The sequence below is a fragment of the Ambystoma mexicanum genome, chromosome 6q, assembly GCF_040938575.1.
Source record: "Ambystoma mexicanum isolate Mex_15411 chromosome 6q, UKY_AmexF1_1, whole genome shotgun sequence".
Lineage (NCBI taxonomy): Eukaryota > Metazoa > Chordata > Amphibia > Caudata > Ambystomatidae > Ambystoma > Ambystoma mexicanum.
In genome coordinates this window covers 788,632,110-788,656,263 of record NC_090937.1, presented here as the reverse complement: position 1 = coordinate 788,656,263, position 24,154 = coordinate 788,632,110, and the positions used below count along the sequence as shown (strand labels likewise).

General features: G+C 44.3%; 1 protein-coding gene across 2 annotated transcripts in view; it reads left to right on the top strand.

Annotated features, from left to right (window-relative positions):
- MAP9 (microtubule associated protein 9) overlaps positions 1 to 3,828 on the top strand; it is a 470,608-nt gene extending 466,780 nt beyond the window's left edge. For both annotated transcript variants that reach the window (XM_069631321.1, XM_069631320.1), the window contains exon 14: positions 3,560 to 3,828. In XM_069631321.1, coding sequence (XP_069487422.1) covers positions 3,560 to 3,679 — 120 coding nt within the window. In that variant the 3' untranslated portion in view covers positions 3,680 to 3,828. The remainder of the gene's footprint in view (positions 1 to 3,559) is intronic.
- The last annotated feature ends 20,326 nt before the right edge of the window (positions 3,829 to 24,154 follow it).

The following is a 24,154-nucleotide window of genomic DNA, read 5'->3' as shown; positions in this document are numbered from 1 at the left end:
TTTTTGTTACTTCATTTTCAGTTGTAGTTGTTGAGCATTCCCCTTTTGGTGTCCCATCCACTTCTTCAGGGTTGTTCTGCTTTTCTGTCATTCGGCTTGTACCTACCTCTGCCGTGGGGGAAACTTCTTCAAACATTCACCATAAATCTAACACTTCTTTCCGGTTCTGTAACTGTTTCCCTTTGTATCGCGCTAGCAAATGTGTTGATACTAGGTCCAACACTCTTTTGTCAAATGAGCCTCCTTCTGGCCAAATTGGTGTAACCCCGTCTCCCTTTATCTCAGTGATCCACTGATCGTGATACTTCTGTATCCTGTCGCTATAAAGTGGAAGGTCCTGGCAAATATGTGCCAGTGGTGTTACTCCCCCCATGGCAATGTTTCTTTTCCTTTCTTGTGTATTCTAGTACCTTTGAATCTCTTCCCACCTCTTACTTGGTATATCAGTTACAATATATAGAAATAATACGTTCTTTATCAATGCTCACAATTACCATATGTCACATTAGCTTTCTGAGAGGTGTTACCTGATCACCCCTCACAGTTTATTTCTTCTGCTTTACCTTATATCAATCACAAATTACTTGTGTTAAAATACTTTAGCGTGTTCAACAAGACATATACATAAAAGCAGACCAACAAACATATAATCATGCAACATACACATGCACTGCCTGCGCGCGTTTGTTCTTTCCCTATTCCCGTTACTGTCCCTGTTTTTTCTTCTTCCCTATACTTCCTACTATTTCGCATTCACTCCCCACCTCTTTCACCTTTATTATGTCTCAAGATTTCTTACTGCCACAGAAAAAGAATATTCTAAAAACTACTCCGAGCCTACATGAGACCCCTACTATTTTATTCTTTATCTCTATTCTGCACTTGGTCAGGACAAATGCTACGTGGCGCCGGCTTCTACCCCCTACGGGCTAGGATACCACTTCTCTTCTTCTTCTCACTTTTTACAACACCTAATGGCCATATAATGGATAGATCAGAAAAGCCTCACCGTCATTCACGCAGACCCTATTCTTGGCTACCTTCCCTTTGTTGCTAATTCCCTTCTTCCCGTATTTTACCCTTACCTTCCTTCGGGGTCTTTGCAACCGGGACTCCACGTGTTCAGTCAGGTACTCCGAGGGTCACTGCTCACGGCCGGACCTCGCTCAGGACCGTCCCCCAACCAAGCCGTGGCCTGCCTTGGCGAGCTGCTTTTTTCGATCAGGTATTCGTCAACCGGGAACCCTTGACCCTTTCTTCTTGGTGTGCAGAGTCTGGTCAACCGCGGAGGCGATGGTTCTGCTGGGGGTTGCCCTGGATCTCGCTGCCAGGCGGCGCAGGCCTCAAGGCACCTCTCTAAATCACGTTGCGGGGGTCACCAAAAATGTAGGTGCCTTTCCCCGTCTTACTACGTGTGAGAGAAAAAATAAGATAACAGGCAAAACCCCTTGGTGGGGAAAGAGGCACTGTGACCCGGCTGCAAGAGTTCAAAGGATGGTTTATTTCTCCAGCTAGTAAATAACCCCAAAAAACTCTACTGCATTTTACGTCAATGCCAACATTTATATTAGTTAAAGTAACTCTAACAAAAAATACTAAATGGACCCAATTTGGCCAGACGGTATGGTGCTGTAGGTGTGGGTAGCATCTCGTCCTCCTGGTTGGCTGAGTAGCTGACGGACGTCAAACATCTTGTGCTCCATGCAGGTCAGGGTCCGGTCACTGTGGTCACTACCTAAGCTAGTATTGTTGCATACTAAATGACAAATTATTTAAAACATTTTATGCTACTTGTCACATTTCCACATAAGTTACACACAATGATTATTGTCAGTATAATTGGGTCATTCATGGCTTTAATTGAAGGCCTTGACCTTTATTGTGCATGTAAAAGAATCAGGCTATGTTTTGCATCTCTTTCGCATCTCTTTCTAGGTTTCTAGGTTTCAAATTCATTAGTGCAAGTAAAAGCATATATAATAATAAAAATGCTTAAGGTTAGTAGTGGGTGGGTTTCGCAGCACAGGCGAGGGTCTGGCACTTGAAAGAAATACCTTACAAAGGGTGCAGGGTCAGGATGGCAATACATTGTTTTAATGGGGGTGGGTGGCTTGCACGTTTATGAGGACGAATCGAGCAGAAAGTGCTTAGCTCATCTTGGTTCACATGCCGGTTCTCAGGCGAACAGTGATCTCAGAGGAAGAAAACTGTAGCATATTGATTGTTGCAACTTTCTCCAGCTTCAGCGTGAGAATGGAAGCGGAGAGCTTTCCTTCGCAGGGGGAGTGCAAGGGTGGGGGCCAGCCAGCTGCCTGCGTGCCTTGTGTGCGTGTGTCTCTGTCCTTGGCTGCTGCAGTGGAAAGGGGAGCTGAGCATTGCTGTACTATCACAGTGAGGCCTGTTTACCCAAGATGGAGTCGAAAGGGGGCACAAAAAATGGATGCCCGTGTCCTGCTCAGTAGTCCCATCTATGCAGCAGTCAACCGTGGTTAACTTTACATAAGGGCAAGGGGCAATACCACTACCGGAGGCACGCGGTCCAAGCCTTGTACTGAGGAGCGTACGACGCGAGGGGGCCTGAGGACTCCTCGCTCCCATACAAGGTCATAGGTTAGTTGGAATGGTTTGATGTGTTAATACCTCCCAAAACCTGCCCAAATCTGCACCACTCTTAAACAGTTACACTGGCTACTCTGTAATTTCTCTTTACATTGAAGGCCCTGTTCTGGACACATCAATGCTTTTACCAGAGGGGCAGAAATGCATTGCACAACCATTCATGCGCTATTTTCCGAGGCACCATCTCAACTCTTCCAATCACAAACCTTTTCAGATATCTAAAGCATTCTTTGTGAAATAGGACATTTGATGTTTTGCTGTCCAAGCATCTACCTGCTCGACCGCTATAACTCGTTCCCATCAGGAGATAGATACGCCCAGCATATTTCGAAAAGACCTAAAACCGTTCTGTTCCTGACATAATCCCATGTTATATAGTTATTTTTCATGTTTAAATGGGTCAAAAGTTATGATCAGACACCCATCAAATGTTTTTACTTCACAAATAATAATACTAATGCCACCTTCATTTTTTTTTTTTATGGTATCAACATTTCCTCACTGTTAAATGTTTCAACATGCTTTGAGCTAAAACGCCTATAATACCCAGAGATACAAGTTTATTCCTGAGAGATTTAGTCTTTTCTGTGAAAGTTTTTGTACATTTGTCGACACTAAGCACAACCAAAAACATACCAAATGTGATCCAGAATCCAAACGTGATGCAATGTTTTCTCATTTTAAAGGTTTCCATACAAGATTCATAAATATGTTGCATTTGTGTACTTTCGTAAATTAAATCATGGACCAAGGCAAGTCCTGGAATTGGTAGATCCTTCAATGTGAATATTTGTATAGCATTTTGATAACGATGCATTTTTCCACAAACTCGTGCTTGGCATTATCTATGAAGACCATGACATCTTGTGTTCTGCCACTTTCATCCCTATTGTGTTTCAGGTACATGCTTCCAGTAACTGTCATTTTGTAATCGTTTCAGGAAAAGAAAGAAAGAAATGACAAAATAGTGAAAAAACAGAAGAAACTGCAGGTTATTTTAGAAGATGAGCCGATACCTCCGTGGAGCCCTCCCGGCAGGACTGTGCCAATGGGAAAGTGATTGGAAGTCTAATGCTCGTGTGTCATAGATTGCTAATGTTTATTTCCTAACAACGGATTTTAAGAAGGCCTGAAACAATATCTTGCATCTTTTGTATTGAAAAAATGTAGAACGAAGAAATCCTGTTGGTAGGGTTTGTGCAAAATCAAATTAATAACACTGGACAATATTTCATGACTTAAGAAAGATGGTGAGGGGAAGGGACTGTGAATGTGTGTTGGTGAAATCCCAAATTCAAAGTTTCCAAATTCAAAGATTTCTAAATCCTGTTGGAGGATGGACCCTTTCATGTGCACTTGGCTATATGCTAATTGTGCCATGTAATCCCAAATTGCTCTGTGCCAAAGTGCAGCAAATATGACTTGTATGTGTTCAGATTCTTCTTCATAGAATGCTCCAGAGATCCAAAGAGCTGTTTGAAACTGGCAGAGTTGTCTTCGTCTTTAGCCTCTAAGAAGACCATCGATCTTTCACAGCAGCTCTGCAATGATCTTTCACGGTATTTCGTTGTCCGGGTTGAAACAATGGCTTTAATATTGCCAAGGCATTAGTCATATGAATTCATGTGAAAGATCATATTGCATCACCCTCTCTGGATGCACTACAGTACTTTTATACTTTTGATGACGATTCTTTCAGTATATTGTACCTGTAGCCTAATTTTAATGGAACACTATCTTTGTAGGCTAATACCCAAGCCACTTTTTTTCACAAAAGTATTTAAATGAACATTATTGAGCAGATTGAGACATATGATAATTTGAACTACATGCATGACAATTTTCAATGGTGATTTGTCCTGGCAAATGGAACAGTAACTCTGTTAATATCTACGCTGACCTGTCTTCACCGTCTCATCTTGTTAGATCTGAACTTTTTTTTGATCCTCTGCACTGTGACTACATTTTGAGGGCCCTTTTCAATATACCTTAGAGTGCAAAGGTAAGGTGTAAAATCAAGGTGTTGGCCATGTGCGGCTGACTTTTACACTCTAGGTAATTTTCATGCTCTTCCAATGATGCGTAGGAGGGGCACAAAGCAGAGTCGGCATTTCCGCTATGTTTTCCTCCTCTGTCATGTGAGAATACCCACTTATACCTTTATGAAGATCAGTGGATTGCTATAGAATACACCTCGCATTTACACCTGGTAGATTTCATGGGAAAATCTTATAAAACACCACATGCAAAGCTTAGTGTTCAGGCAGCATTTTATTTGTGTACAACACAGAGTATAAAAGTGAATACTAAAGGCAATTTACTCTTCACAATTACACTCCACTTTGTAAATGATGGCAATTGCATGCAGGAGACACACCAGCCCCAAAGTGCTTTACAATTACCCCCTTTATGTTTTGTTTCTGAAATGGATGCCCTTGTTTCTGCTTCATGGGTGTTGGAGGACTGAACTACTCACTTTTCCGCTCTACAAGGTCACCACAGTCTGTTGGCAGGTCCTTTGCAGGTTTTCCCTGACTTCTGTCTAAATGTGTTTCTCCAACCTGTTAATTTATTTAGATGCACTTACTATGTTTATGCAGATATTTCTGATGTAATCCACAGAGCATAAACCCAGAGATTTAACTCATAATCACATTGACAGTGCTCTCACAGACACGTCCGTTGAGCGCATCTTTATTGGTTGAAATGGAATCTAGTAAAAGCAGAAGCAGTTTTAGCCGGGTATAAGCCTATAGTCAGAATATGTGGGTCTGTGCCTTGATCTGTTCTCACCACTGAGAAATATGGACTTTTCATTGCACTGTGATCGCTCATTGGTTTCTTCCTCTTAAATCTATAGTCCTATGTTATTATACTTAATGTTCCTCCACCAAATGGGTACCTTGTCAATGGAGTCCTATATATCTCTGTAATGCGGAAAAACAATAACTCAGAATGTTAGGATTTACCTTCTTAATGCAAAGCTGGTAATGGTATTCTTGTTTGGTAGAATTACATCTGGTCATTCCACCAAACTCTCAATGAGGCCCAATGCCTTTGTAAATCCTATATTCGTTTTTTTTTTATAATGCAGAGTTGATTTGATCACAAAATTGCTGAGAGGGGCAGCAGGTTGCTGCCTAAGAGGAAAGTGGTCTAGGATGCCAAACAGCTCCTTCTATTCTACAGTGAGTTGATGGATTCTTGTGATGTTGCAGAATGTTTTTGCAGAACACTAGAGCATTGTAGTACTTCTACCTCCTTTTACTGTTTCCTTTATAATTATGGGTCATTCTACACTTTGCTTGTGGGACTCGAGCATGATGTGGAGCAGCATTAATTTTAATAGTAAAAACGTGGTCCTGGGCCCAACCCACCAGTCCTTTTTTTCCCCACCGACAAGTCGGCAGCCTCTTGCATAAGTAATACTTTTTGTACATAAAATGTGATCTTTCTCCCTCTTGCTTTCTATACCACATTTTCCAGAGTATCAGATTTGTCTGTCCTTCGCAAGGCTCGTTGCCCTAATGGACTCACATTCTCTCAGACTCAGATTCCCTGGACTGGACCTCCTTTGGGCCAATAGAATATTCTACACTCACTTTACAAGCCCTTTTCTGCAGGTTGTCACATTGGTCAGCCTTTTGGTGTGTTCATTGACAGAAAGTCTGGTAAGAAACCCCTTTTTTCAATGGCTACCCATTGAGGGAGACACATTCACATGTCTTAGAGATGGGATGGTATCAGGTAATAATATCCCCATATATATGGTCGCCGTAAATAATATCGCCGGGAAAATGTTGTGGCGATATTATTTGGGTGACCAAAGTTTGGGGGTTGCGGAGGTGTCCCCCGCATGTTTCATGCAATAATGTCGCCACAAAAAACTGCCATTTTTCGGTGATATTTTTGCATGGCGAGATTTCTGTGGCAACATTATTACATGTGAGATTTCTGTGGCGACATTATTACATGGAAACGATGGGATGTGGTCAGCTCATCTGTTCATTTTCTGGTCAACATCTGAGGTATTTGTCTGGCCTAACTGTGGTGCTCTGATTAAGGGACCATTCACATCTATTTGTAGGCTGCACTCTAAAACAAATCACAAGGCTAGGGTGCATAGTTCAGTTCTGATTTCTACACTCACTGCCCATATCACTGTGGAGGCTCTACAGGATTTCGACTGCGACCATCCTCCCATTACCAATACTCAAGTGGAGGCTTCCCAGGCTTCTTGTGTTTTCTAGCAGGAGCATGGAATCTGCCTCGATACACTACATAACCAGCAAACTGTAAAGGTGACTATTCTCCCTCCAAATTGCGGGTGTAAAATATTGCCGACAAACATCATCCCAAGTATGGTGATAACAGTGACAGGAATCATCCAAACTACATAAAAAAGAAACAGCCATAGGTTGCTCTGGGGAATGCCGAATCTTTGCTAAAAATTGGAGAGGAGACCCATATTTCCTCAGAAGACAAACCATCTCAGCCCCCTTCCCCAGTAAAGGGTAAACTGCTGGTATCTAGTAGAGGCAGTGCCTTGCCATCTCTGTAATGGTCAGCACGCAACACTCCTCTTTTTGAGATTCAACCTGCAATATTGATGACTTACAGGCTGCAGGAATAGACCGAGCCCTGCAGACCTACCTCATACTTCACTAGGTCCACCAATGGCAGACAAACTGAGAACTTTCAGACAGTGTTCTGCAAGGAAGGTAGAAAACCTGATCAATAAATTTAAGACCCAATGATGGCCTCGGTGATGAGCAGCGCCTTCTGGGACGTTATCATGGAGGCAATGGCTCAATCGCCATCAGCTGCTCCAACCTAAGGGCAATCCGGGGGAGCATCCACTCCACTGGTTACTCTAAAATGCTGGCTGTGCTTTAACTGCGCTGGCGGCATTTTTGAAAATGCTGACTCCCATTACTGCACCCAAGTGGAGCGGGGGTGTCCCCTGCTCTCCTTGGTTGCAGTAACAGGAGTTGCGGGTTGCAGGGGTGTCCCCCGCTTACCATTACGGTAAGCAGGGGATAGGAGAAAAACAATAACATGTTTTTTTAAAAGGACCCTGTGGATTCGGCCCCGCCCCACGTAACAGGGGTACAGGACAGTCGGCGGCACACACAGAAATGCGCTGCAGTACCAGTAAGTGGGGTGAGGGGCGGGGATTGGAATATTGCAGGGCATGTGGGCAAAAGTGATCTAGCTGATCAATGCACCAATTGGTGTTGACATTTTCGTTGGCGCAGTTAAGGGCGGTGCAGTGATCACATAGATTCCTTCAATGCCACCCATCTTGAGTCTTCACCATACTCGTTTGGTGGGGTGGCACAGGCAAAACTGATCATTTGGCAGATCTGGGCAATGGCCCATCTTCTACAGTGACAGAAATGGGAGATGATGATGAGGGTATTGGAGATCCATGAGAGAATTCCAAATGTCATGGGGTTCTTGGGTCTAGAAGTCCCAGAACTTGTGTCTCAGTAAACAGTCATGTTGGCTACAGTCCGTCCATGCAAACTGGATTAAACAGTTTTCCCTGTTCAGCTGGATGTGATAGGCTAAAAAAGATATGGGCATGTCTTCACACTATTACCACAGATGCAAATATTTGCTCATTGGCGGACATTAAATTATGTCTCTGCACAAATTTACACCCTCAATCAGTAGTAGTGGTTCTGCACTCTAACAATGTGGGTCTTAACCTCAATGCCTTTGGGTGAAATAATATTCCTCCTAATTCTTGAACCGGGGCACAAAGTAGATGAAAGCCCAATACTTTTTATGGAAAAACATGTACCTCAACAGCATGAAACACCTAAGACAGGCAGCCTCAATCGTCGCTGTGCACAACTTGCATTTCTTTGAGAGAAATTACAGTTTGTAGAGTTCATGGCGGCGGAAAAAAAACCTGGTTTATGGCAGGTATTATTGAAGCAAAAGTAATATTCATGGATATGCTAGAATGTGCATTGGAGCATGCAGACAAGCCGCTAGGGCAAGTTCCTGTGGTGAGATTTCAGGAGTGGAGCCTGGCTGTGGAGCACAGGGCTTTTGCCTGAAGTGCAGGAGAGGGCAGATCCCTTCCATTTGATGGGACTGGACTATTTGATGCAGTAACAATGATAAACTAACAAAGGAAAAAGCTAGCTACTTAACAGCAAAATCTCTCTTTGTGATCTCGAAGCAACCAGCTAAGAACGGACAAGAAACAAGGATAGGCGCAGATTCTTCGAGGCTTTCAGAGTGTTTCAATCCAGACTTCAGGCGGGGTGAGCGAGAAGTAATTCTTCAAGCACTCAACCGAGGAAGTAGCAGGGAATTACAAAAGGGTTCCTCCCCTACTTGGCTTCAGCAGACGTCTAGGGCCTCCTCACAAGGTTCGCAGTGCGAATTCTGTTAACGCCATGCTCTTGTGAAAGCCTGCACCTGAATACTGTTTGCATACTCCTATTTTGACAAAATTGTGAGGTATGACAACCATCATTTGGTCAGGCTATTCTGTCTGGTTTTTCTTAAAATAATGTCACTGCCCTCCAGTCTCCAAGATTTCAATATTCTCATCTCTTGCCGATTCATTATTGTTCATACAATTCAGATTTAACCAGTAGTCTCCCTTGTATATGCTTGAGCCTGTTCTTTATAATCAAGAGGGGTGACACATTGGCAAAGTCGACTTCATGGCTTAATAGCTTGTCACATATTGCATGATCTGATTATTTGTTTTAGAAAGACTGACTGAGAGGTTAAGAGTGACATTATAGAATACACTAAGGTTTCCAAATTGTATATCACGATTGCCGAGAGGCCTACTTCTGGCACCTCACTAATTTCTCTTCCACCACCTCCTTCAGGGGTGTCACCTGTTTCCAAGATTTTATTCATCCCAATAAAATACAAAGCAAGATTATTGATAAAGTTTAAGCATGCTTTCTTTAACTCATCTTCATTGCTAATTGCAATCAATTCAAGGTAGTCCACAACACCCTTTGCAACTAAAAATGGTTTAGTTGAAATCTAAACCTGCCTCCAGTCCCTCTCCAAATTCTACCAAGAATCAACCTGCTTTGTCATTGGTGATAATTCCTTAATGTTCTGTGTGTTTTTGGGTGCAGTAATTTCCTGTGGACATATACATTTCCCAATGATATCATGAATACGGAAAAATCACATGTGATCCGCATTTCATGAGTAAAATATTGCATGGTCATGTGTTGGTTCCGCTTCTTGATCCTCCTTCACTTCCAAAATGTCCACTTGACAAACTGATTCCTAAACATCAGGGGCAAGGGATATTACTCTCCATAAGTTACCAACGAGGCGTAAATTGGTTGTCTAAGACCCATTTTAGACATTTAACATACAAACTAGTTTTTGAACCCTATGTACAATTTTACATGGTATCTCTCGTTTTAATTATTGAATTTGTTGTAGCTATGATACATGTTTGTCTCTTTACATTGTGGGGTTCTATATTGTCCTTCTGAAATGTTTCCCAAGTTTGGGCTATTGATATGTTATTGTATTGCTCGCTAAATGAAAAACTTGAGTATATTTCTGAAAGCCAATTTAACCTTTGTCTATGTCTCATTGCCCTCGTTATGGATAAACTAACCCCACCTTTGCAACCTTTCTGTTTATACCCTTCAAATGTTTGACATAATTGAGAACTCAGGCATTCTTTGTATTTCTTTCTTTGCTGTTGCAAGAACTGAGTTTTCATTGCTGGTGCTTTTTGTCAATCTCTATCCTGAACGAGGAGCGAGGAGTGTTCCAAGGATGACACGGATGATGTGCGGTTGATCAGTGAATGTAATGTTAAGCTGTCACAAAACCTCTGCCGTGGGAACTTCACGCCCAACAGGGTCTTGAGAAAGTACACCATTGATCAATGGAAAAACATGTGATGTGAAGGAAACCAAAACAGTGATAAAACATACAAAGATATACAAAAGATAATATGCTACAAATCAAGCACTCTAACATGTCATACCGTAATTCCAAATCTCGGGTATTCGTCATTTATCTTAGGTGACATAGTGGCCCAGACCATGCATTTGTGTCTTCTCTGAAATAAATCAGTAGAAGTATCATGAAATAAAATCGGACATTAAAGGTAGGGCTCGGTATGCAGTGATTATATCGAATAGAAAACAACGAATGACATTTCAGCAAATAAAAAAACAGCTAATACCAAAATAACTAATTTTGGCAAAAACTAAAAATGGGGTTGGGAGTGGGAATTGTGGTTTTGATGGTGTGGGAAAAGTGTTACAGAAAAAGGGGCTCTTTGCAGAGGAACAACCCACAAAAACCGCAAAAAAGAAATTTGTTATTTTGGTATTAGTTTTTTTTTTTATTTGTTTAATTTTCATTCGTTTTTTCATTCAATGAAATCACATGTAACTGTAGGACACATGAGAGATTACTGGTGGTACTAAGTAACCTTTGAACAGATTTAAAATGTACCCGTTCTACCACTAGAAACATGGGGCAGGCAACAGTGTAAAACTTACCTCTAGACTAAAGAAAAACAGCTGATTCCCCAGTATGAATTAGCATGAGGATTTTAGCATATTAAAAATGTCTGCACTGAATACATAATCTACTGTAAAAGCAGCATCAAAAACAAAGTAAGAACAGGTTCTTTAGCTGCACTTTACCTGGAGTTCCGGAAGCAACACACACAAGCATGTTATATCTTCAGAGATATCTCATACAGTAACGTCAAGAGTAAATGTAAAATGGTCTGCTTAAAAGGCAACTGGAGGGAGATGTCCATTTACTGTATTAATTAGGAAAAGGTTGCCAACTGATTGGTTATATGATGTTGCTGAATTCTCTTCAAACCTTGGAATGATTTGGGTGCTTTTTGATGTCCGCTCTGATCTGTCATTGCCATTTGATCTCATCAGCTTGTAGAGAGGATGTCCTCTCTGGTTGATGTTGATAGACTCCTGCAACTTTAAACGGGTTAACTATCTGCTCTCAGCAAATTGAAACCACAAAAAGGGATGTAATTTACTGTCGCAAAATGTATGACTTGTCTTTTTGAGTAATATTTACTTTTGTGACTGTGAACGACCCATTGATGAAATTCATTTAAAAGTGGGTGCTGAAAAGACAGCCATTGTATGCAATACTTGTTCTGCAATGTAAGCAGCCTTTTTAAATGTAGGTCATAAAATGTATGGTAGCTGCAAGGGGTTCATGGCTAGATTACCTCTCTAGAGTGCTAATTGCTCACTGACACAACATATGATTTTAGAAAAATAGCATCACCCCTCTAATTCTTTGTTGCTCCACTGTAATGTAGGTGTGCCTGGGAGTGCTTCAGAGGTGCTGTGGTAACGTGGTCACCTCATTGATTAATTCATTCATTTTTCAATGGTATGCCAACGTTTTTCATTTGATGATGAGGCATATCTTGTATGTAAAAATCAATGTCCAGTTTGTTCAGATGTCGAACGAAAATTGTGTAAAACCATTTTGTCAACTTAATTATCTAATAAGCATAAAGTGTAGATATATTAATTATTTGATAAACGTTTTCCGCAAACTCTGAAAAACCTTATATTTTCATATTTTGTATTAAAATCAGAAGAAAATGTCTGTTTTCGATTTGATTCCTTTTGCACCCAACACTGTTGGTTTATGTTATGTTACTGGGATTTATACTTCACATCACTGCCAATTGCCTGGTCTCCAGCACTCTGGCGGATCTGACTGAGGTGGGGCTCAGTTGGGGTAGTATCGAGAGAGGGAATATGCAAGGTAGCTGTTGTGTTGATTCATGCAGAGCGAAAGCATACTGAGCTCTGTATGTAGCTCTCTTTCCTAGTTACTGTGTGTTGAGTGCAAAGTAATTGGTGATGAGAGGGGGAGGCGTGTGTGCCTGTGGTGCTAGAATATGTTGGCCCGGACTGTGATATGTACGCATATTGTAGAGGTATATTCTGTTATGATATGTCTAATTGGATGTTTTTTTTCGGTTTTTGTTTGAAAGTTACTTAGTTGGTATGGTTATAGTGTGTTTGAACATAGAGGCTAAGAATGTTAGTGCGAGGAGCTTAATGAAGGGCCACGTGGGCTACTTGGAGCATGCATATGGTGTGTCATGGTAATGTCCCAGTAGGCGACGACTCTATAGTGGTGCCTAAGAGTAAAGTACCTTTGAGGAGATGTCGTTAGGCATCCTGTTCTGAACTGGTATCTCTGGCACAGGAGTCGAAAATTGAGAGAATGAATATAAGATGCTGTGATCTAAAATTGCAAGCAAGATTTCTTTATAAAATCTCCAAGGAGGCAGTGTGATCTAGTCAACTTCAATGAGTTAGTTATTTGAAAAAAATACAAGTAGCAGAAATTTTGCTGTGTAGGCATCATCGTTTTTCATCATTAATAACTTTATTTCACCCTGAGGCCATACAAGTACATCATGACAAATATAAGACATCAATAATAAATTAAACATTCCCGCCAAATTATATTACAACTAGCAAAAGGACACATTCTCCAAACAGGTTCTGTAGGCATACATGATAACACACTCATTCATTGGTGAAATAGAGTGATCCTGTAGGTCGCTCTTCTGCCTTACCCTGGCATGGTGTAGTTCGTTGCAGTGTGTTGCGGTGCAAATATCTCAGAAATCATGCATCCTAGGGCCTTGAAACATGGTTTTGGGACCTCAAATGGTGTTCCTCGTGTCGGGTCGTTTGAGAAAAACATTTTTTGTTTCCCTTCTCAGTGAACATGGTTTACGGCTTCGTCGGCAGGCATAATCTCACAGAAATCCTCTGGAAAAGTAATTTCACCTGATGCAACAACAATTTGGAAACTTCAGGAATGATATCTGCCACTTTCGCCTCTCGGGTCCATTCGCCTCTCGTACATTTTTTGTTTCCCTTCCCGATGAGCATGGTTTACGACTTTGATGGCAGGCCACAAACCCACAAACAATTGATACTTTTGCTGAAATCTGGGGAAAGGGTGGGTGGTCCAAACGTCATGTACCCAGTAATGTCCGGAGGGTCCTAACCGGTATTTATGCAAAATTTGGTGCAAACTGGTGCTACGGTGTGAAATTGTATAAGGAACAACGCTTCGCTAAGCCACAAACAACCTTTGACTTTTATATATATATTGTTGAAGTGGGAGGCAGGCCAAAATGTAGGGGGCCGTGTGGGGAGAGCCCAGTCAGAGACACCGTTTTGGACCAGGCAGTCAACAGACCCATTGGGGTGTGTTGTGTACGCAGACCCCCATAGGCAATAACAGGCAGGCTGCACTGAAAGGTGCCAATAGAAGGATAGCACCAACGTCTTTGTAGAAACTAGGAACAGATTTATTACAAGAAGAGGAGTAAACTCATTGCCAGCAGGATAAATTAGACACACTGGAATGGCTAGACACACCCATTGGCATGAAACCCGGGGCCTGGGGAGTACTCTTGGATGCAGGGGGGTATTAAGGTAGAAAGTGAAGGGTTGGAGAAGGAGTTGGAGGAGGTGGCTGATAGAAATGGTGAGGGGGAAAAAGAGCAGCAGGCACAGAGAGTGACACAGGGATAGAGAGATAGATAGGGGCACAGGGAGAAGGACACAGAGAGAGGGAGAGACGGGGGCCCAGGGAGACTGACACAGAGAGACAGGGAAAGGGCGGTAGGCACAGAGACACAGGGAGAAGGGGAAGCAGGGGGAGGCAGACAGGCCAGGAGCCCTACTGGTGGAAATATAGCATAGGTTGAGGAGGAAAGGAGAGTAAGGATGTAGAGGGAAGACAAGGGTACCTGTGGATGGAGCCTCTTGATCTCTGCTGCCCCCGTCAGCACACCACCACCAGAAACCAAGAAAAGAAGAGCCTATTCTCTCTCCACAGGTCTTGTATAAGGCTGTTGCTCCGACCCAGGAACACAACATGTGGTTGCCCGGGATACCTTTTTGTGTGCTCTCCATGGAATGGGAGACTATGCAACTGGTTTGTTTGGTTGTTGCCGGGGACAAGTTTGTGGTTTCCAGGGGAGGGGAGATGGGCACACATTTTCAGGTAATTACAAGGTGGAGGACAAGTGTACTTCTAGAGCCCACCCCCACTAATTCCCACAGTAGGGAAACTAGATTCTCTGTGATTAAAATTATAGAGTGCAGGACAGTTGGGATTAATTGCAGGACTGGGAAATGGAGGAGGTTCCCAGAAATGATGCAAGAGGTCAGGGGCTAGCTTGGTGACTTTGGATAATTACATGGTTTGGGACAAGTGGCATTCGAGTGCCCGCGCCGCATGATTGACACAACACGTGGAACTCGTTTTGCAGGGTTCAGAGAATCTTCATGCCACGACAAAGGGGAGATAGAAATTATAGGCTGGGGTGGGAGGAAGAGTTGAAAGGGGTTCCAGGCCTCAGCTGAGCAACAGGTACAACTGGTTTGTGGAGGGATTATAGCTTGGGTCGACAACCCTCCCCCCCTCCCCCCCCCAACACAGTGCACAGAAAACAGAAGAAAATACATTTGGGAAAAATGTGTCACCCAATAATTTGGAAAATTAGGTATTACATTGAATACAGTGGGAACATTGAAAGTCATGTACAACAATGCAAAAGAAAAGGGACATAGAAGCTACCATTTCCACAGCCCTCCTCTGGTCCCGGAAGGGGCCACATCAACTGGGCTGGTGACCAGCGTCACTCCACAATCCAGAAAGTTCTTGGTTTAAGTCTGGATTCCAGGGTGTGAGGGGGGATATGAACCATGGTTAAGTAGTGTCCAGGGGTTTGGCACAGTTTGATATGTAGCACCAGAGTAGTTTGCAGATGACAATTAGTGGAAACAACCCCCCCAACAGCATGCAGGATATATGAACGCAGTTTTCCCCAGATGGTGCTGAACCAGTCTTTTATTCTATTCAGAAAGTCTTTGGCTGTATCCTTGGGGGTGGCCCCAAGGAAGTGATGTGAGCAGCATGTTGAAAGATTTAATCAGAGAAGTCTGCAACACATACACACTGCTCTAATCCAATAAGTGCACACTTTCCCCCATGGGAAGCCAAGATCATATTGTGGTTTTTGAGAGCCTCTTCCGAGCGGCCAATGTTCACAGTGAGACAGCAGTTTCATTCACCACCACTTCCAGAATTGCTTGCAACTGATATTTAGCCCAACCTACTCTCATGGCACCCATCTGTGGTATTAATGCAGTGCCATACAGCCGTGCGTCCATCAGAGGAATGTAGGTGTTCATTAGGTCATGGGCCTGTTGTAGATCACAAGCGTTTTGGATCTTGACACGATGTCTTTCTTTGGTGACCAGATCTACAAGAGTTCATGAGGTGCCAACCAGGTGTCTGTTGGCTGGCACTGAGGCAAGGGTATCTTCCATTCCCAGCAGGCAATGTAAGGTGGAAGGTGGCCTTGCAGGGAGAGGACGTCCAGTTTGCTGCATAGCCAGGGGTGCTTGTGTGACCGGAGCACCATGGACTGGCATGATGCCCACAGCTTGTGCCTCCTCTTCACCTTCCCACTCGAAGCACACAGTGAAGGTGGCCCTGTACCGCACCATTAGAGACGCTTTCTGCAGGTGTGCACTGGGCTTCCTGGGATGGCGGAGGAATATTTCAGAGATGTTGGCAGGTACGGCTTGGAGCGGGAACTCTGCAGACTGATGGGGAGGCAAATGGGCACAGACCCAGCAGCTGGTTTGATTGGGTTTGCAGGCCACCAAATGGCAGATCTGGAGGAAAGAGTTCTCTTGGTCATCTGTTAACGCAGGTGGGAGAAGCAGAGCAAGCGCGATTAACTGGCTCATGGCAGACATAACAGATTGGCTTTGGGGACCCATGGAGTGCAAGTACACCCAGTTGGAGCACAGCGTGTGCAGAGGAGTCTGTGTGTCTCTGTCCTCCAAGTCCTTCGAGGAAGCAGATGAAAGGTTACCTAGATCCAGCAGGGAAGTAGAGATCTCACAAGAAAGCAAGCTGGAAAGAACTCAAAGCTGCTACATAAAGACAGGATGATGACATAGTGCAGCAATGAAAGATGAAAGGCAAGGCTGTTATGTTGGAACAGAAAATGTAAAATAAAATACACTTATAACAGAATGTGCTTAGTACAATGTAGCCGTATGATGGTCACATTTAGATACTAACTGACATTGAAAAGTGGAACTGTTACCCCTTAAATTCAGGTCGAACTCCGAACATATTATACTCTAAATTTTTCCTTTTTGCATTTGAGTTGCGATATTTGAACATATTTGCTTTCAAAAGTGTGAAAGCTTGAAACAAAATCAAAAATTAAAAGGAAAGGGAAAAATAATGAAAGTCAAAATATAAAAAATCAAAATTGTAAATGCTAACTTTAAAATTAAAAAACAAAACCCAGAATGAAAACAGAAAAAAATGATAATATATTCAATCCAAAATTTAAATACAACAAAAAATATACAAATGTTGCAGTTGAAAATGCCCAGGGTTTAGCGCAGATTTTGGGGAAAAATAGTCCATGCTCTCTGGTGCAGTCCCATAGCTCTCCCTCCTGCACTAAATGTAATGTTGGCTGGCCTGGCACAGGTTGTGCCTCGCTGACCTGGCGGAAAATCTGTCTCATGACTGAAGTAAGGTGTTTGAAATATGCCAGAACAGAATGATCAGTCAGTGCTAAAAGCAACCTGTTCACAGAGGGATGAGCTGCAGCCGGCAGAGGCATTGTTCTTGCCATCATGCTCTCGCTGTCCAGTCAAATGGTCGAATATATTTGATCGAATGACAAATTGGTCGAATCAATTTGGTCGAAAAAAAAGTCGAATTTTTTTTTTGTTTTTTTTTTTTTTTTTGCTCTAGTATGGGTAAAAAAAGGTAAAAAAGGTGTTTTAACACCAAAAACGGGGGTTGAGGGGGGGGACCCCCCCCCAAAAAAAAAAAAAAAAAATTCGACCATTTTTTCGACCAGATTGATTTGACCATATTGTAATTCGATCAAATGCGTTCGACCAAATGTCTGGTAACCCCTGCTCTCAAATAGAGAGAGTCCAGCAAAGCAGCGGGGCATACCTCTTATGTACATGACACCAAGGGGCAACGCATATGCCCAACATAGTCCTGTCTGTGCACACACATTTGCTAGCTTGTAGCTCCCCATTCTTACTTTCTTTTTTGCCCTAATCTTTGTGTTATATTTCGTCCCTTGGGTAGCCTGCAGTTTTGTGTAGCAATGTTGTCAATTCTGCTACTGGATCTTGTACTGGAGAATTGGGGCGAATGGACCAGGGACACGGAACTCGCAAAAGAGTGCAGAGAAAAGGTTAGGGTAGCAGCAACAGGGTCAAGTGGAGTGCTGTAGTGGGCCAGAGGACACAGTGCACCACAATGATACAGGCACCTTAAATGGGATATCCTCTATTCCTACAGCCGTGACAGTCTGACCAGACACTAGGGCATCCGGGAACTACCACAGCAAGGTGTCTCCTATATCTACCAGCATCAGGCATGCATTTTACCTACCTGTGCTGTCAAATAGCGACCACTGGATGGGAAGGGGTTGGTTGGGGTGAGGAGTTGCGGTGCCAGGGGTACATCGTCTGGGTCCAGTTACTGTCAAGCTTGAGGCCACTGGAAGAGACTCTGGCCTTGTTGCTGGGGCCAAGGTTGCAAGTCAGTGGTGGAAGAGGCAATCCTGGCTGTTTTTACTAATGGCTGGGAGATGAGTGGCATTGGACTGGGATCCGGCCTGGATGGGGGGAGCAAGCACAGAAACATCTACGACATTCTCTGGGGCAGAAGGGATTGATTGGGGATAACATTGGGAACAGGAGGGGGTCACACCCATAACTGGGGTAATTTCTCATTTTCCCTAGATTAGGCTGTTCTAGCTTCCTCTCTAGGGTCACTTATTGTTCCAGCCACTTCTTCCTTGCCACAAACACACTCTGCACATGCCACTGTGTTTAGGCCTCCGACTGCCTAACTACTGAGTTCCCTTTCTCCCTTTTAACAACCTCAGACACTGCAGCTAGAGGAGTCTCATCAAAGGAGCCTTCTAGGGGCCAGACCAGTAAGTTCTGATACTTGGTCTGTTTATGCCATACTGGCATCCATCTGACAATGTCTGGGCCATGCACTGTGGCCATGAGTGGCACAGGGGAAAGGCTTGCTCCCTGCTTGCAGATTTTCCCATTCTGACAGGCAAAAAGATGTTGTACACAAACTAAGATCTATTGACAAATACTAAATCACTTTAGGGTGTAGGTCAGCACTACCGAGTCCCTACTATCCAAATCTGTCATCCAGGGTTACTCTAGCATACTCACAATCACACACAGGGACTCACAGATGCACATGTGCAGTCGCTCATCTAGGGAAGGGGTTGGATGATGAACTGTTGCCGGACAGGGGCATGGTAATGCAAAGCTACTGGTCCACTTTCAAAAGGAGTGTTAAGTACAATTCCCACGGATCCCTGGAACACTACTCGGATTCAGGCAAGCAGACAGGTCTGGCACTCTGCACAAAAGAGGTCCAGGCAAAGACGATCTCAAGAGGCCCACTCTCCTGGTCCTAAAGAAATACATGGCTCTCACGACCAGGATATGGACATAATATAGATAGGTGTGTGAGGTTGGTCCCTCTACTAGCCTTGTTCACTCCTAGTGAGTGTCTTTGAGATGAGTTTGGTACATACTAGGTGGCTCTGGTACTAGTAAACTGAATTAGGCGCTCCAGCTGCCCAGAGAAGCAAAATTAAGGGTGCCAAGTGTATACTCCAGAGAGGTGTCTATGGGTGGACATACCATAAAGAAGCCACCTCAACCTTGGGTGAGGGCTCCAGCCAACCAGACTGAAGGATATCATGGCATACTCCACAAAGGTATCTATAGAAGGACTTACTATTAAAATGCCACCTCACCACTCTTTGTATTCGGATTCAAGCACACTAGTAAACTAAAATAAGCGACATGTAGTGCACTCGAAAGCGCGGCTCTTAGTGGACCGGTCCCTCAGGTGAGCAATGAGCCTGTTCACTGTCCAATATGGGCCTAGAAGGTGAGTTTGTTACGGGGTCAGTGACTCCCCTCACCTGAGGAACTCTCAGGGTTAAAACCGAACACCAGATAAAATTAGGGGTTGAGAACTGGATGCTATGATTAGTTGAGTAGATTACACCTTACAATTTGCCAGTACAATTGTGTGATGGTGTGCGGGTGTGCAGGTCCCCCTATAACAGTGTCAGTGTGCCAGCGCCTTGCCACCATTGGAGTGGGAACTGGGTTGTCTGGATGGGGATGCTGCTCTACCCTCAGTGTCACCACCCCCCTCAGAGACTAGGAGCCCTCCCCTCAAGCTACAAGCTGGCAATATAAGTGCACATGACTGATACTTCAGTTCTCACCTTACTACTGGATCTGGCAGCCACACACCGGTACAGCAGGCAACTCTCAGGGCAGGAACTCCTCTTCTCTGGGACTGGTCTGTACATTCTAAGACAGCAGAGGAGTGCAGGCCTAGAACAGGGGGGAGTTTAGTCAGAGAAGGTGCAGGAATTAAGGTGCTCTTCAAGTGATCAGGGACCTAGACCCGGTTCTGGATCCGAGTCAAGGCATCAGAAAACTGTGTGTGGGAGACAGGCCAAAATGGGGGAGGCCCTTTGGGATATCCCAGTCAGCGCCACAGTGTTGGACCAGGGAGTCAACAGACCCAGTGGGGGTGTGTTGTATATGCAGGCGGACTGGGTCTCCCCTCTGACAATAACAGGAATGCTGCACTGAAAAGTGGAAACACAATGAAGGCACCAACGTCTTTGTAGAAACCACAACCCGATTTATTACAGTAAGAGGAGTAAACGCATTGCCAGCAGGATAAATTAGACACACTGGACTATCTAGGCACACCCACTGACATGGGGGCACTGAGAAACGGACACAGCGTCATTTGCATATATCGAGGGGTATAGGCAAAGTGACACAGAGAGAGGGAGAGATGGGAAGGAGGAGGCAGACAAGCCAGGATTCCTACTGGTGGAAATATAGAGCAGGTTGAGGAGGAATGGAGAGGAAGTATGTAAAGGGAAGACAAGGGTACCAGTGGAAGGGCCCTCCTGAGCTCTGCCTAACCTCCATCAACACACCACCACCAGCAACCAAGAAAAGAAAAGCCTTTCTCTATTTCTCCACAGGTCTTATATAAGGCTGTTGCTCCCACCCTGGAACACGTGGTTGCCTGGGATATGCTTTTGTGTGGTCTCCAGGCAATGGGAGTCCAGGAAACAGGTTTGTTTAGTTGTTGTTGGGGACAGGTTTGTGGTTTCCAGAGGAGGGGAGGATGGCCGCACATTTTCAGGTAATTACAAGGTGGAGGACAAGTGTAGTGTGATTAAAATTATAGAGTGCAGGGCAGTTGGGATTAATTGCAGGTCTGGGTAATTGAGGCGGTACCCAGAACGGGTATAAGAGGTCAGGGGCTAGCTTGGTGACCTGGAATAATTACATGGTGTGGTAATAGTGGATTTATAAAGCCTGCCCCCTATGATGGACACAACAATTGTAATTTATTTGTATAGGGTCCAGAGAAGCTTCATGCCAAGACAAAGGGGAGATAGAAATTATAGGGTGGGGCAAGTGGGAGGAAGGGATGAAAGGGGTTCCAGGCTGCAACAGGTAGAACTGGTTCTTGGTGGGATCATGGCTTGGATCCACCACTCCACCCCTCCGACCCCCACAGTGCAGGGGACACCAAAGAAAATGCATTTGGGAAAAATAAGTCACCCAATACTTGGGACAAATGAAGTTGTGCAATGCATTGAATACAGTGGGGAAATTAAAAGTCATGTACTGCATTGCAAATGAAACGGGACATAGAAACTGCCATTTCCACAATATGGATTAAATTAAATACAGTAACACTAGAATCGGATTGGGCTCCAAAAAAATCTGATACCAATGAAGGCTCCTTAACATGATTTAGGAAGAGCAGCTAACTCATCAATTTACAATTGTTGCAAATGTTTATACCAGAAAGGATCCCCCAGTGTCCTTTTCCCCAGGGGGACTGCATTTGCACCAGAAAGTACAGGCTATTGTGACCTATTATCAGGAAGAATGACAGCCGTATCTATGGAATTGGCATTGACTTCTATTGCTCTGTTTGCTGGGGGGTGACATCTCCTGTCAAAGCCCAATATAAGCAGCCCCTTACAACACAAATCCAATGGGTACATTTATCAACAAGGGCTTCCCTTTGTTTGATTGTTTTTGGGGCCAGTTTAGGGACCTTGAGAATATATATTGATCCCTCATGCAGCATAAACCTCACCACTTCTCCCTGCCAACCACCCTGGCACAGACAAAGGTATGATTGTACGCAGCTTTCCCCTTCTCCAATGCCATTACAGCTGTGGACTACAAGCATGTGGCCTACGGGGCACCGGAGACATCGGAAGAGGTCCCTGAATGTGCAAGTGACCTGTTATGCAGACCTCACAGTGTAACACTACTGTGCTCACTTCCCAGGTTCCACCCCTGCTGCCATGGTACTGCGAAACAGTACACTGCCTGCCTTCATGGACACCGACAAAGGGCAATGGACCTGGATTCTGGGTAACGGCAAGCGCCATCACAAATCAAATACATTCATAAGAAGTGAAAATGGTCCAGCAAGGGGGGAAGACACCCATTACATTGAAAATTCATTGCATGCCCTACCACAGACCTGTGCATTAAGGAGGTGCCCTCTGACACCACTCCACAGGTCAAAGCCCTGCAGGACAAAGCTGTACCATGATCCAAAATGGAGTAAGATATCCACTGCGAACTACAGGTACCACAGTGCATAGGCAAACCATACCTAGACAGGCAGCAGCACAGTTTACCAGTGCACAATTACAGCTCAACACTGACAAGCAGTGATGGCATGTATGTTTCAAACCGTGAATGTTATTTCCCGAGAGCAGGAACGCTAACACAATTTCAAAATATGTCCTGTACGCCCCTCAGGGCACCGGCATGAAAGTCCAGCACTGGACTTCCACAGACAACATATACACTGCAAATTATGTTGCAGTGCATAACTATTTAGTCTGGTGGTTCAGTGATGTTTCAGATGGTGATTCCCCAAGTGACATTACCCATTTCCCCCTGTAGTACTTGAGACATACAATGATGCATGGATAGACAGCCATTATGATCCCAAATGCGCCAAAAGTATAGTAAGAGACTATATATCAATATGCCATGACCAAATGCCACACATTTTCATATTTCTGCTGCAGCATATGCCCATTGCCTTTGCTGGCGACTCTGGATAGCCAGAGCTGCCGTGTCTGATGAAACCACTCCATGATCCAGGCATACCACAGAAGGAGGAGCCTTAAAGAGCAGGCATGCCTAGAGCAAACCTTTGCACTTCTGAAGGGACATTTCCAGTGTCTTCATCAGACAGGGGGAGCTTGGATGTACAAGCCAGAGATGGCGGGACATAATAAAAGGTAGTGTTATCTATGCCATACAACATGTGCATCAGGTGATATGTCCCGCTGCTCCCAGATGTCGACATTGATCCTCCAGAGGATGGCAACAAACATGCTGGTGATCAATTGCCGTTGCACATTGAGCATGTAGAAGGCAGGGATGGATGTCTTGTGCAGCCCAAACTGACAACTTCTTTTGAACACATTTGATTGCACTTATCGGACACATTTGTATATAGCCACATATTAAATTTCACACACACACACACACAAATAATTATCCTCACATCTGTTGAAGTGTAAATGCGATTTATTTCATATTGAATGAAACGCCCATGCCCTCCCGCCTCACTCAATCCCCAACACCCATGCCCTCCCACCTTCCTTGTGCCCAGTATGGATGCCAAGTGAATTCAAGTCTTATTGCTGTGCCCTCTTGGGCTTGCCAGCTTGCACTGGCTGTGTGCCTGCCACGTTCCTTAGAGAGCAAGAACAAGGGATGCTAGCCAGGGAGCCCTCTCTGGAGGTAACAGGGGTGGAAGCCTCAGAATACTTGACCCAAATCTGCTGCAGGATGAGGCGAAGGGAGAGTTTGCCTCAGTCAGCTCCCTGACCCTCTGGCCCACAACAGTGTTGTCTGCTATTGACACAGAGAGGTGGGAGCCCTGCCGGTACATGGTCCTTGCGATTCTTTGGGATGAGCCCTGCACTGAATCCCTGAGTTGCCACTCAGATGTTTTCTATACACTCCTGGTGCTATTCAATTGTTTTGAGCCACCTCCATATGTCATCCAGGGAATTGTGCGACACACAGGGGTGCGTACACGGCTGGGGCTAAAGCAAGAAGACCTGTGCCCTCTACCACCTGCACCCACTGGTCCAATGCGATTTTCATCAGTCCCGATGCTGGTGTCCTTGGATCGATGACTTGGATAAGGAGTGGGAGTCAGGGACCGAATGAGTGGTTGCCTGGGTCACCTCACAGGTGGCTCTCAGAGTAATGGCCTTGGAAGCAGGTGGGCTGCAGCTTCAACAGTAGTGCCGCCTGCACTGGAGGCATGTGGTGGGCCA